The sequence below is a fragment of the Erpetoichthys calabaricus genome, chromosome 4 (assembly GCF_900747795.2).
Source record: "Erpetoichthys calabaricus chromosome 4, fErpCal1.3, whole genome shotgun sequence".
Taxonomy (NCBI): Eukaryota; Metazoa; Chordata; class Cladistia; order Polypteriformes; family Polypteridae; genus Erpetoichthys; species Erpetoichthys calabaricus.
The window spans coordinates 328,190,227-328,203,663 of record NC_041397.2 but is presented as its reverse complement, the minus strand read 5'-3'; the positions used below and the strand labels follow the sequence as shown (position 1 = coordinate 328,203,663).

The 13,437-nt window shown below is 40.1% G+C and overlaps 2 protein-coding genes and 1 long non-coding RNA gene across 5 annotated transcripts in view; 1 reads left to right on the top strand and 2 right to left on the bottom strand.

Moving 5' to 3' along the window:
* The window catches only part of LOC114643553 (protein NLRC5-like), a 5,922,889-nt gene that overhangs the window by 2,174,660 nt on the left and 3,734,792 nt on the right, over positions 1-13,437 (bottom strand). The gene's annotated exons all lie outside the window — the stretch shown is intronic.
* LOC114641960 (NACHT, LRR and PYD domains-containing protein 3-like) overlaps positions 1-13,437 on the top strand; it is a 592,098-nt gene that overhangs the window by 111,917 nt on the left and 466,744 nt on the right. For 2 of the 3 annotated variants that reach the window (XM_051925832.1, XM_051925831.1), the window contains exon 10: positions 10,748-10,922. In XM_051925832.1, the coding sequence (XP_051781792.1) occupies positions 10,748-10,922 (175 nt within the window). The remainder of the gene's footprint in view (positions 1-10,747; positions 10,923-13,437) is intronic. The other variant, XM_051925833.1, reaches the window with a different exon arrangement.
* Positions 1-13,437, bottom strand: part of LOC127527388 (uncharacterized) — a 236,632-nt gene that overhangs the window by 178,502 nt on the left and 44,693 nt on the right. The window lies entirely within an intron of this gene.

Genomic DNA, 13,437 nt, shown 5'->3' with positions numbered 1-13,437 from the left:
CCTGTACTGCTCCTTCGCTGCCCTGAGTTAGACTCGGAGTTCCTTCTGCACACACTTGAGCTCATGCTGATCACCGTCTTTAAAGGCTCTTTTCTTCTGATTCAAAAGGCCCTTGATGTCACTTGTAATCCATGGCTTGTTGTTAGCATAGCAGCGTACAGTTCTTACTGGAACTAAAGTGTCCATACAGAAGTTGATGTAGTCAGTAGTGCAGTCAACAACTTCCTGAATGTTCTCACTATGTGATCCCTGCAGGATATCCCAGTCTGTAGTTCCAAAGCATTGTCTCAGAGCCTTCTCTGCCTCCGGGGTTCACTTCCTGAATGATCGTGTAGTTGTAGGTAGGACTCTCACTTTTGGTTTGTAGTGAGGTTGAAGCAGAACCAGATTATGATCTGCTTTCCCAAGCGCATGCAGCGGGGTGGAGCTGTATGCGTCTTTAACATTTGCATACAGTAAGTCAATAGTCTTATTTCCTGGGTGTTACAGTCCACATACTGGGAGAATGCAGGTAATGTTTTGTCCAGCGTCACATGGTTAAAGTCTCCAGCGATTAGCACAAGTGCCTCGGGGTGCTGCGTTTGTAACTTAGCAACAGCAGAATGGATGATGTCACTCGCTGTCTCCACATCCGCCCGAGGAGGGATGTACACGATGACAACAATGACGTGTCCAAACTCTCTGGGCAAATAATAGGGACGCAAACGTACGGCCAACAGTTCGATGTCCCTGCAGCAAGTGGAGATTTTGACGTTAACATGTCCAGAGTTGCACCATCTTGTATTAACATAGAGAGCGAGTCCTCCTCCTTTGTGCTTCCCACAGGTACTTGCATCTCTGTCCGCTCTAACTGTGCTAAACCCGGGTAGCTCCACGTTAGCATCTGGGATGGTGGTAGTTAGCCACGTTTCGCAAAAGCACAACAAACTGCATTCTCTGTAGGTTCTGACATTTTTCACCAGTGCAGCCAGTTCGTCGATCTTATTTGGTAGTGAGTTCACATTCCCCAGAATCACAGAAGGCACCGAAGGCTTAAAACGCCACTTTCTCGCAAGCCGCTTCATTTTTAGCTTAGTGCCAGCTCTGCTGCCATGATACCGCCTTCTTACCTCGTCGGGTAAATAGGGAACCACACCGATACTGGCATTTATTCTCAGCGCTCTAAGTTGAGTACTTGAATAGACAAGTCTCGGCGTGTAAAAATCCATGCCCACGTTGTAAAAGTGAGTGTATCCAGGGAATGAATCCACATAAAAGAAAGTGATAGGAGTGATCAATAAATAAAAATAGGTAAATAAAAGTAGAAAAGTACACATACATATACAGTCATACATGGAGCTGCTGAAAAGGCTGCCACTCTCGGCGGTGCCGGAACTTTTGTACTGCCCTGTCTCATCCTTTGAAATGGCAGAACGTGAACTTGGAACATTACATTCAGACTCTGAGCTTAATCAAAATAAGGTAGATTTATAAGAGCTGTCTGCTGAGCACTACTGAATAATAAGACCTAAATAACAGAAATACTTATTGTGAAGATAGTATCAAATGTAATCAGTGCTCCTCTAAAATGTTAGATGAGGGTAAACTGGACAATGTGTGTGATCTGAGAAAAACAACTGTGAAGACGATAGGAGGAAAAAAACTGAAAGGAAGACATTCAAGTGGTTGAGACAAGGGCTTTGTTTTTATTGTGGTGAGTCCAAGCATTTCAAAATGAATTGTCCAAAGTTACTGAGGAATGCTCCCATCTTTTTCTGCAGTACAAGTAAAAATCAATTTAATGGTACCTGTATGCATCAACATATATGTTCAGGTATTAGTGTACTTTAACTCTGCAGAGGACTTTCTTAGTTCTACTTTGGTGGACCAATTAGACATTCCTGAAGATGACATTACACATTTTGCCTGTAGACGTGGCCCCTATTGGTAAAGGAATTGCAGACACTGACACTACAGCACTTTCTCTCTAACTGGGTCTCTCCATTTTGAATAACTAAATTGCACATATTTGAGTCTGGCTTAACCTTCAGACATCCATGATCAACTGGAACACAAACAAATGAATATCTTGGGGAGTGTTTTGTTTTGAGAACTGCACTCAATAAAAAATGATTGACTGTATTCCTCATTGGAAAAGGAAAATGACAATCACTGCCAAGAATCCAAAGCCATGGAAGACTGCATTCCTGAAAACATCACAATAGCTTTTATTTGACCACCTGGTAACTCTCTAAAAAAGGATGGTACCTTACAACCCTCTATTTATTAAAGTGAGCTGAATAAGATAACTGTTAAGAATCGCTAACCACTTTTGCTAGTTTATTTTTTCTAAAACAAATAATTGCTAGTACCTTTTTTTTACTAAATTAGACTTGTATAGTGCCTATCACTTGGTATGGACTTACCAGAAGACGGATGGAAAGCAGGATGTGATAGCACCACAGGACATTCAGAATATCTCAGCATACTTTATGGTTTACCTGAGGCACCAGCTGTTTTCCAGTCGTTTATAAATGAGATTTTTAGACATTCATTACATGCTCGTCTACCGTATATTGATATTTTAATTTTTTTAACAATGTTGAGCAGCACATCATTCACATTAAGGAAGTCCTCTCATGTCTATGGAGAAATACATTTGTTTCTCAAAATAAACAAATTGAGCATTACAGGACTTAAGTTATTTTTTGGGGTGCAAAACCAACCAGTTAAGCTTAAGAGTGGATCCATCAAAGTCTCTACTGTTCTTAAAGTATTTGAGGTGTAAAGATTTATTAGTTTTGCTAATTATTATTATAAATTTATCATAAATTTCAGTACCATCATTTGTCCCATAACTACTCTTACTAAGAAATTTCCCAGAATTTTTTAGGACACACTTGGCTCAAGAGTCCTACAATAAGTTTAAATCCATGTTCACGTGGACAGCCATATTTCCTTATCCAGACTCTGTGCTGTCATTTGAACTTGAGATTCCTGTAGGTGCAATTCTATCTCAAAGGCTTTCTGGGATGTTTCATACTTGTGACATTTTTTCAAAGAAACTTACCACAGTTGAGCAAATTATGATGTGAGGAATCGAGAATTATTGACAATTAAAATTTCTTTAGAAGAATGGCAGTATTTCAGGCTGTACATCGTTAACTTTGGCTTTGAACTTCAGAGAATTCTAAGATGTGTTTGTTTCCTTGTTGTAATTTGACTTTTTTCTGGACTTCTGTCAAATATGTCATCTGCTTGTCTCTTCCCTTTTAAAGTCTCCTCCTGCGTCGCTGTTTCTCTTCCTCCTCCTCATGTTCAGCCACTTGATCAAGGTGGTTGAATTGCTTGGCATTGCTTGTAGATGTACAGTAGACCTCCAGGAAGTTTGCTCCTATGAAGAAAAATGTAAAAGTTTGCCATTGTATCTGCCTCATTTTTATACTTTATTTAGATTTACTGTTTGAATGTCTGTCTAAACCAAAGCTAGTATCTGTTACATGGCTCTTGTCTCTGTTTTCTGCCCCTTGTAGTATTATGACATGTGAATTACTTGGCCATAGAAGATTAGATTTATTTACTGCCATCCACTATATTCTGTATGGCTACTCCTTCTTTTACAAAGGCACCTTTAACAAAGATGGACATGAACTCGCTAACTGAGAATTTAATGGCTGAACTTATTAAATGCTTCATGTACATCAGCTGCTTGTGCTCATTTGATTCTGACTTTAGTGTATTAAAAGTATTTATTGCATTTGTGTCTCCATTAGTTAATTTTAACAACAACAATGTATCTCTTGTATAGTCCAAAATCACTCTTCATTGGGCTTTAACAGGCCCTGTTTTTTGACAGCCACCCAGCCTTGACTCTCTAAGTTTTCTTTTGTTTTATCCATTCAGTCGAGTACGACTCTCAGCCACTCTCTGGATCAATGCTGTCCATGTCTATTGATATTTCATGGCTTCTTTCAGTTCTGCTATTTTCACTCCAGTATCTTTCTTGATGATGTCTAGCCAGCGAGTTCTTGGGCAGCCTCTTCCTCTTATGCCAATGACCATTCCCAGCATGACGTCCTTCTCAAGCATCCTGTTTTGAATGATGTGACCAAAGTAGAAGAGCTCTTGCTTTGTTATCTTGACCTCTAGTGAAAGTTTCACTTTGATCTGTTCCAGAGCTACTTGGTTTGTTAATATGGTTGCTCTAAGAATGTGTAACAGACATCTCCAGCACCACAGCTCAAATTCATCAATTCTTTACTTGTCTGCCTTTCTCAGCATCCAGAGTTTGCAGCCATTTGTTGCTATTGGGAAAATGATAGCATTGACCAATCTACATTTAGTTGCCAGGCTGATGTCTTTGATCTTCCATATGTTGTTCATACTGACCATTGAATATCTTCTAAGTGCCAGCCACCTCTTAATCCCAGGAGTGCATTTGCCATCTCAGTCAATTTTATAGCTAAGAAAGATGAATTCTTCAGCCATCTTGATTTCTTCATTGCTGATCTTCATATTGACGTTCACATTTTTTGCTGTTTTCATGAACTTTGTCTTCTTAATATTCAAGCACAGTTCAACCTTCTCACTTTCTTCTTTCATGATCAGATGTTTGCGATCCTTCTTGTTTTCAGCTAGCAGGGTTGTATCGTCAGCAGGAGATTGTTGGTGCTTAAACCTTTTTACTCTCATACAGAGGAGATTACGTGGGGACCTAATCCTGGTCTTTAAAATCCTCAAAGCCATTGATAAATTAGATCCAGCAACAGCTTAAGGGTGAATGACCTACTTGAGGACATCAATGGAAATTAAGGAGTAGTGCGTTTAACACTGAAGCCAGGAAGGACTTTGGTGGGACTCTGGAACAAACTACCAAGACATAGAGTTGAAGGAGAAACCTTGACAACCTTTAAGAAGCATCTGGATGAAATTTTGGGACAGTTTAACTATTAGCTGAACAAACGAGCTCAATGGACTAAGTGGTCTCCTGTTGTGTGTCAAATTTCTTATGTATTCTTACGTATATGCTTGCTATGGGTGAATAGTTTGTGTACTCTGCTAACTTGATTATTACCTTCCTCAGCTCCTTATCTTTCTCTATATATTCTTTTATTTGGTGCACTTTGTGACCTCCTGAGACCACCCTCTACCAGTGTCACTCTTCTCACTCCCTAGACTAGGATCTAGGTCACAACCAGATGTGGACATGCTAATGTGGTTGCCCCCATCACTTAGAGGGCCTTCCTTCTTCTGTCTCCATTTTTGCCTCCACTATGTCCACCGAGACCTTCCTCTGACTGAAGCACAACATTGGCTTTACCTTCAGTTGCTCTTTCTCTTTCTTGACCGTATTTTTCAGGTGCACGTAATACCCAGAGTCATGAAGGTGCTTGCACAGGATGTTAAACACAAAAGATATCAGCTTCTGTCCTATGTAGCTGCTAATTGTTTGAAGGTTCATTCGTATTGTTACTTTGCAAACTTTGGTTGGAGGTTTTTAACTTGTCACAAAGTTTTAGATTGCTTAAAGCGTTCGCATTTTTTGTTCTAAAGAGTAAATTTATTGACGAGACATTAAACAAATCAAGTAATAAAATACTTAAAAATAAAGAGGCCAGAGTGGTTCTTCAGAGCGATGCCATAGGGAACCATTTTTGGCTCCCAAAAGACCCGTCCACATGAAGATTCCAGAAAGAACTTTCATTTGTTTAGGTACATTAAAGGCTCCATACACTAAATAACCATGAACACATGGTAACTGATTTGTGAAATACCAATGGCTCATGATTTTAAAACTATTCTGGCTGCGTACAACAACAACAGCAGGTTTTCTTAATCTGTTAGTGTCCTGCCTACCATACATTAAAGGTTTCATCTTTTTTTCTACATATTTCAAAGCACAAAGAGTCAGCTTCATATGCAAATGATCCTTTGTCAGAAAGAAGTGGAGCTTTGTCAAGCAGTAGTTCTATGATGAACCATACACCCAGTTAAGAGCCATGAAATGCCATTAAAGAACCAACATTTCTAGGAGTGGATAATTAATTTCCAAATGTCAACACGCCATCATGTTTGTCCATATGCCGCTTATCTTTCTTCATTACTGCTTGTTACTAATAGTTTTGATTTTATTTTTCTTTCCTTGGGGTACATTAGTCAATATTCATTATGATCATACTACACTACTTATGATATGTAATATATACATTTAAGGATTTCTTCCCTAACAATTATACTCTTTGGGAGTATTGCCACCCTTGAACTTTCTGGAACTCTCCCCTTCCTGCCAGAGTACTGTGTTTTTGACCATTTTTGCCACATAGGAAGAAATGGCATTGAAAACAGGACAAGTGAAGTGGGGCTTTTACTTGGGCCGGGGTGATGTTGATGTCTCCTTCAACTGGTTTGGGTGCCTTGTCTGCTTGCATTACTCACAATCTCACTTTTGACAGTATGATATCACTAGTGGAGACACCTGCGGGATGTGTCAGACTTAATTGTAACATAGAAGAAGCAAATGTCGTATGCAGCCATGAAGAACTATTAGGCACTGGAACAACACATCAGTACTCTTATACAAGCACTTTCCAGTCCTCAAAGCGCTGGATCTCAGAGAAGGTAGCCAGAGTATCTGTGGTTCACAATATCATCCAGAAGGCATTGAAGACAGATCAGAGATAGAAGACAAAAGAACGGATGTCAAGCTGGCCTTCTAACAAAGCTAAAGTGAGCTTCTTATGAGCCACCCCTTCCCAGCATCTTCATCACCAACATAAGATCACTTCCTAACAAAATGAACAAAATATGACTAAATTTGTCATTGTCACTCATTCGAGACAGCTGTGTGGTAATTATCAGTGAAGCCTGGCTACAGCAAGTATGCCCTGCACAATGATTAAGCTAGGGGTCCTTCATGCCATCGTAACAATTGAAACAAGGATCTTGGTAAGAAGAGTGGAGGAGGTTGTGTATTTATGTCAGCAGTGACTGGTGTATAACACAGCTGGTATTGACCAGCACTGTTCCCTGATCTGGAGTTTCTCACGCTAAGGTGCGGACTCTTTTACTTACCACTGTTATCGCTACAGCTGTATACATTCCATGCAACAGAAAGAAATGCTAATGTAGCACTTGGCTATTTGTTAACCGATATTAGCATTATTAACAGCCGAAATCTTACGCTGATGGGGCTTTGATCATAGCCGGTAATTTTAATTCTAATGCTAGGAAAGGCTACAGAGAATTTCCCCTTTTGTACCTTGGATGGTCTGATCATATGCCTCTGTGTCTACTCCCAGCTTACAGACCATTTGTTAAAATGAAAAACCTTCCATCAGAACCATCATGACCTGGTCTAATGGACCTTCATCCCAACTGCAGGACTGTTTCCAAAGTACAAATTGGACTTCTCTGCCAGTCAAGATACAGAGGAAGGCACTTCAGCTGTAGTCATCTATGTCAAGACCTCTGTTGAAAATGTCACCATTGATAAGTGTAACAAGGTTTTCCCAAACAGGAGACCTTGGATGACAAAGGAGGTCCAACAAACTAAAAACGCTAAAGAGGCATACAAGCAGAAAATCGTGGACTACCTCTTTAACAATGATTCACATCAAGGGTGTTAGGACATTCAACACATTACCAGCTTTAAGGACAACATTAAACCATCCACAGGCAGCAGTGCCTCACTGGCAGGGGAGCTCAACTGCTTCTTCACCCAAGGCACAAGGAACAGAGACTGAAGTAACACCTTCAAAAGTCACCACTAACCACGTACTCACTGTGCAAGCATGGAATGTAAGTTGAGTGTTCAGAAGAGTAAATGAATGGAAGGCTGCTGGCCCAGGTGAATACTTTGAAGGGTGCTAAGGGGCTGTCCCTACCATCTAGCAGAGGTCTTTGCCAACATTTCCAGCTTGTCCCTGTCCCAGTCCATCATCTCTCTTCTGCCTAAAGACGTACACAATCATCCCAGTGCCTAAAGCAGTTGGTCATCATCTGTCTAAATGATTACTGAACAATGGCACTCATGGCCATCATTATAAAAGTTCTCTGAAGAGTTGGATCTGAGGAACATCAGACACGTCCTCCCCTAACTCTGATGTAACACCAAAACACCCACAGAGGATGCCATTATCAGTGCTCTCCACACCATTCTGGAGAAGGAGACATACAGTACAGTATGTTAGAATGCTCTTTATTGATTACAGCCTGACATTTAATACAGTTATTCCCAGTCGGCTGGTCACTAAATTACCTGACCTGGTGTGCTTCAGTCAGCCAGTATGAGTGTGGATCAAGGACTTTCTGATGGGCTGCTCACAAGCAGTCAGATTTGGCCTTCACCTCTTCTGTCCAGCCTGATACTCAGCACTGGGATCCCAGAAGGCTGTGTGCCGACTGTGTACCTGCACACGCCACAAATGCAATTATTAAATCTGCACATTTTACATCAGTAGTGGGGCTGATCTCAAATGGAGATAAAGTTTACAAATTAGTACTGTGGTTCTCAGATAACAACTTGTAATCGAATAAGAAGAAAACAAAAGAATCTGTCATCTGTTACAAGACACATTGATGATTTATCGATTACAATCAATGGACTTGACATGGAGGAGCTCCAGTTTTAAATTTCTAGGAACCCACATCACGGAGGAGCTGACATAGTCAGTAAGCACTACTGCTCTTTTCAAGAAGGCACAGTGGCAGCCCTACTTTTTAAAAATGACACCCCCTTATTATCTGTCTATTTATTTATCTGTCTCCATCTTGTGGACCTGGATCTTCACATTATTTCTTAGTGGTGATGCTTGAGACAGTTGAGACAACTCATGTCTCAGTCTGAGGTTAACTTTGACAATTTAGGGTTACTGAAGTATCCTCCACTGCAGTCAGTGACTTCACTTCAGTAACAATGGCAGGTGAAGGTGAGGTCATTACTGAATAGGAGTTTTGTTTTAAATGACTTTATTGAAAGCCACTGTCTGGACATTATGAACCCTGGTTCTTGGCCAGTGACTTCACTACATTTATTAAAACCGCCCTGCTGAACTTTAATTTTTATAGGTCTCCAAGACTATTGGGTTAGGCTGCTGGTGTTGTAGTGGTCATCCGAAAGTGTTTTAATGTTTCTCATTACTCATTTATTACATGCTGAGTAATATGAGACCTTTCAGGTACAGTGACTTCAAGTGAGCTACAGGACACAGGTTCAGATTTCGCTGTTGGTCTACAAGGCTCCTCATGGCTGGACTCACTATTAACTCACAGAGCTTCTTTGTCCAGTATCAGATTCAAGATTTTGAAGATATCTGAGACAGTAATGTCTGGCTATTAACTGTTCTTGTCTGATGTCAAAGAGAGGCCATGCCTTTTTGATAGCTGACCTGTGGTTTTGGAACTTTTAGTGCCCATAAGGCTCAGCTCAAGGCCTAGATGTTTTCTAAGGCCTTTCTGAGTTTGAGAGTGTGGCAGGTCATGCTGTGGAGTTAGTAGTTTAAACAGGGTTTGTCAGTAGGAGAAAGTTTACTTATTAAGAAATGGTTTAATAGGAGCACTTAGTATGAAATTGTTAGAAGTGAGTGGATGAACTACCACAAGTGTATGTCACCGATAAAGTTGATGTGAAGGTATGAGGCTTCGGGACACATGTGAAGTTAGCTGAGGCCTACATAGCTTCATGTATCACCTGGGTTCAAGCACTGGCATCTCCACAGTCGTCTTCTACTGTTGGAGAAAGAAGCAGCATACAGTATGTTAGTTTGAATGTCAACATAATTTGTTAAGTTAAGACAGTGTTTAGAACTTATCGTTGAGTCTGTAAGTGTGCTTGCTTGTTGCTGGTTCACAAATGTGCATGCATAAGAAAACAAGTTGAGGGCTTGTGATAATTGAGGGCTCACACAGGCATGTCATGTGGTGCAGAGTGGATGTAACTGTGTCTGCCGCTATTGGTTAGAGGAGCAGACGTGGTGGAGGATTGGCTGTAAAACCTGAAAAATTCATACGAGGCACATTGACATCCAGAGGTTGGCTTTGGTCTGACAGAGCGAGGAACGTGTCTGATCTACTGAGCATTTGTGAGACTGGAAAGGAGGATTGGCTTGCGCTTCATATTTTTGTAAATATTTATGTAACTCTGCAATTATCAGTTTTGGTAGAAGTGTTTTTTTTTTTCTTTTTGAATATTTTTGCCTCATTTTTGTTTAAAGAAATGATCTAGAGGAAGACTGTTTTTTATGTCTTTACATCTTAAATTGCATTTTTGGGGTGGATTATAAAGATTGCATGTAATCCCCATTTTTGCACAGACCTTTTTCTTTATTTTTGTGTGTCCTTACAGAAGTTCTTTAGAAGTGCATGACAGTGAATTACTTTTTACTTGCGTCCTAGTAAATAAACTGCACTTTCTATTTTTGAATAGTCTTCTGTACTGTGTCTCAGTGTTTGGCCTCGATGCTGAGATGCCCCTAGTCCAGTGGAGCCCAGTCCCATTACACAGGCGATCACAATCTGCCCTTCAATTTGTTTTCCCTTCATCTGATTGCGTCTGTATGTATTTTCATTGATTTTTGATTTCTTTATTTAGTTTTTATGCTGTGATTTTGGATTGTTTTGTGTTTTGCTGTTATGTACAGAACTTTGCTGCTATAAAAATAAATCAATATTGATTTGGATGGGTTATCGTTAAGTATAAATGATCAGAGCTGCATGCGTCACACGGTGGTCATCTCTAAACTGGACATCTGCTCACTCAAATGTCTTTCAGAGACTGAAAGCTAAAGAAGAGTTTGAAAGGGCAGCAGGTGTGGAGTCCTTCATCAGTGATGTGATGAAGAAGAACAGAGCAGTCCTGGTTGGTCTGTGGGAGGTACTGGCTGAAGAGTTTGTGAGATTTCCATCACCAAACCTGAGAAGAATCCTGGAAGAGGTGACCGATGGGGGTGAGTTACTGTCATTAAAGGTGATAAGCATGGACTCTTCACCGTCCACACACTTGAAGTACACATAGAAAATCTGTTTATGCAACCAACTCCACACCATCATCTCCAGGACCTTTAACTTAATAATAATAATAATAATAATAATACATTTTATTTGAAGCGCCTTTCAAAAAACTCAAGGTCACTGTACAATCAGGTTAAAAAATAAACATTCAATAACTAGAAAATTTAAAATCCAAATAAAACATCAGATAAAACAGCAATAACAGTTACAATGAATAAGCAATTTTGAACAGATAAGTTTTAAGATTAGCCTGAAATTGGTTAAGGGTAGTCATATTCCTAAGATAAGCAGGTAATGAGTTCCATAAGGAAGGTGCCGATCTGCTAAATGCGCGATATCCCATCGTAACAAGACGTGCTGGTGGATTATTTAAGTTAATGGAAAAAGAGGATCTGAGCATACGAGAGGGTTTAGTGACTTGTAGGAGCTGTGAGAGATATGTGGGGGCAAGATTATGAATGGCCTTATATGTAAGGACTAAAATTTTGTAGTTGACCCTAAACTTTATTGGCAGCCAATAAAGCTGCTGAATAACGGGTGTAATGTGATCAGAATAGGGTGTTTTAGTAATTATATGAGCAGCCGAATTTTGAACAAGTTGAAGTTTATGTAATAACTTTTGAGGCAGACCAAAGAGAAGTGAATTGCAATAGTCCAGGCGGGAGGTGACCAAACTGTTGACTACAATGGCAGTAGAGTGATTTGACAAAAATGGACGCAAGCGATTAATGTTTCGCAGGTGAAAGTAAGCTGCTCGAGTAACAGAACTGATGTGAGACTGGAAAGATAACGTGCTGTCCAGAATTACACCAAGGCTTTTTATCTGATCAGTACAGGTAACAGAAGTATTGTCTATTACTACTGAGATCTTTGATGCCTTCGCTATTGCAGATTTCGTGCCCATAAGAAGCACCTCAGTTTTATTAGAGTTCAACTGCAAGAAGTTGGAAGATAACCAAGACTTGATCTCAGCAAGGCAATCAGTAAGTGAGGATGGTGGAAGCGATGCAGATGGTGAAGTGGAAATATATAACTGGGTGTCATCTGCGTAACAATGAAAGTTTATCTTCCATTTACGAAAAATGACACCCAAAGGAAGCAGATAAATGATAAACAGCAAGGGGCCAAGGACAGAACCCTGAGGAACCCCAGATACTACAGGAGTGGGAGTGGAGGTACATGTATCCAGCTGAATGAATTGAGTTCTGTCTGTAAGATATGACTTAAACCAAGTTAACGGAATGTGAGAAATACCTAGTGCAGATAGCCTTTTTAGCAGGGTGAAATGACAGACAGTGTCAAATGCAGCACTGAGGTCAAGAAGAACAAGGATTGTGATTAGGCCTGAGTCTGCAGCCACTAAAAGATCATTAGTGATCTTAACTAGTGCCGTCTCAGTGCTGTGAAAACGTCGGAAGCCTGACTGGAATGGTTCGTATAAACTGTTAGCAGATAAATACTGATGAAGTTGGGAAGCCACAGTTTTTTCAAGAACCTTTGAAATAAAAGGAAGATTAGAAATTGGTCGGAAATTATTAAAGTCAGTAGGGTCAACCCCAGGTTTTTTCAGTAGGGGGTGAATCACTGCAGTTTTCATAGACTGGTGAACAATTCCGGTGGAAAGTGACGAGTGAATAATTGAAACAACAAGATGAGCTAGTGAGGGAAGGCAGGCTTTAACCAGAACAGTGGGAATTGGATCCAAGTGACAGGTTGAAGGTTTAGAGCTATTGATGAGATCCATGATTTCTGAGGTGGAAGGAAGCTCAAACATGGAAAATGAATGAGTAGGAGGAGGAAAATCATCAATGGTGGAGTCAATAGCAACAGAGCCTAAATTATAATGTATTGCCTGGATTTTATCATTAAAAAATGTCATTAAGGTGTTACAAAATTCATTAGAAAGGCAGTGCAAGGAAAGAGAGTCTGGGGGACTTGTTCGCGATCTAAGCAAGGAAAAAAGTGTTCCAGAGTTCCCCTTGTTGGAAGAAATTAGGGCAGTAAAATAGGCAGCTTTGGCATGGCGTATGCTGCCCCTATAGTGATGCATATGGCTAAAATACATTTCTTTATGAACATTAAGACCTGTCTTCTTGTACAGCCGTTCCAACTGCCGACCTTTAGATTTTAAAATGCGCAAAGCTGGTGTAAACCATGGGGCAGTGTGTGTAAATGAAACTGATCGGGTTTTGAGTGGGGCTACCGAATTCAAAATGTCAAGCAGTCCTTCGTTATAAAAGTTAACTAAATCTGGCGGAGAAATAGTTTGTAATGATTCCACAAGTATATCAATACCTAATTGAAAATTGCTCATGTTGATATTTTTAAGATTCCTAAAAGTTATTACACGAAGAGGTTTAATGGTGTAGACAGTAAGAGTCATATTAAATGTAAGGAGAAAATGATCTGAAGAGGGAAATTCTTCCACAGTACAGTCATTCGGAGTAAGTC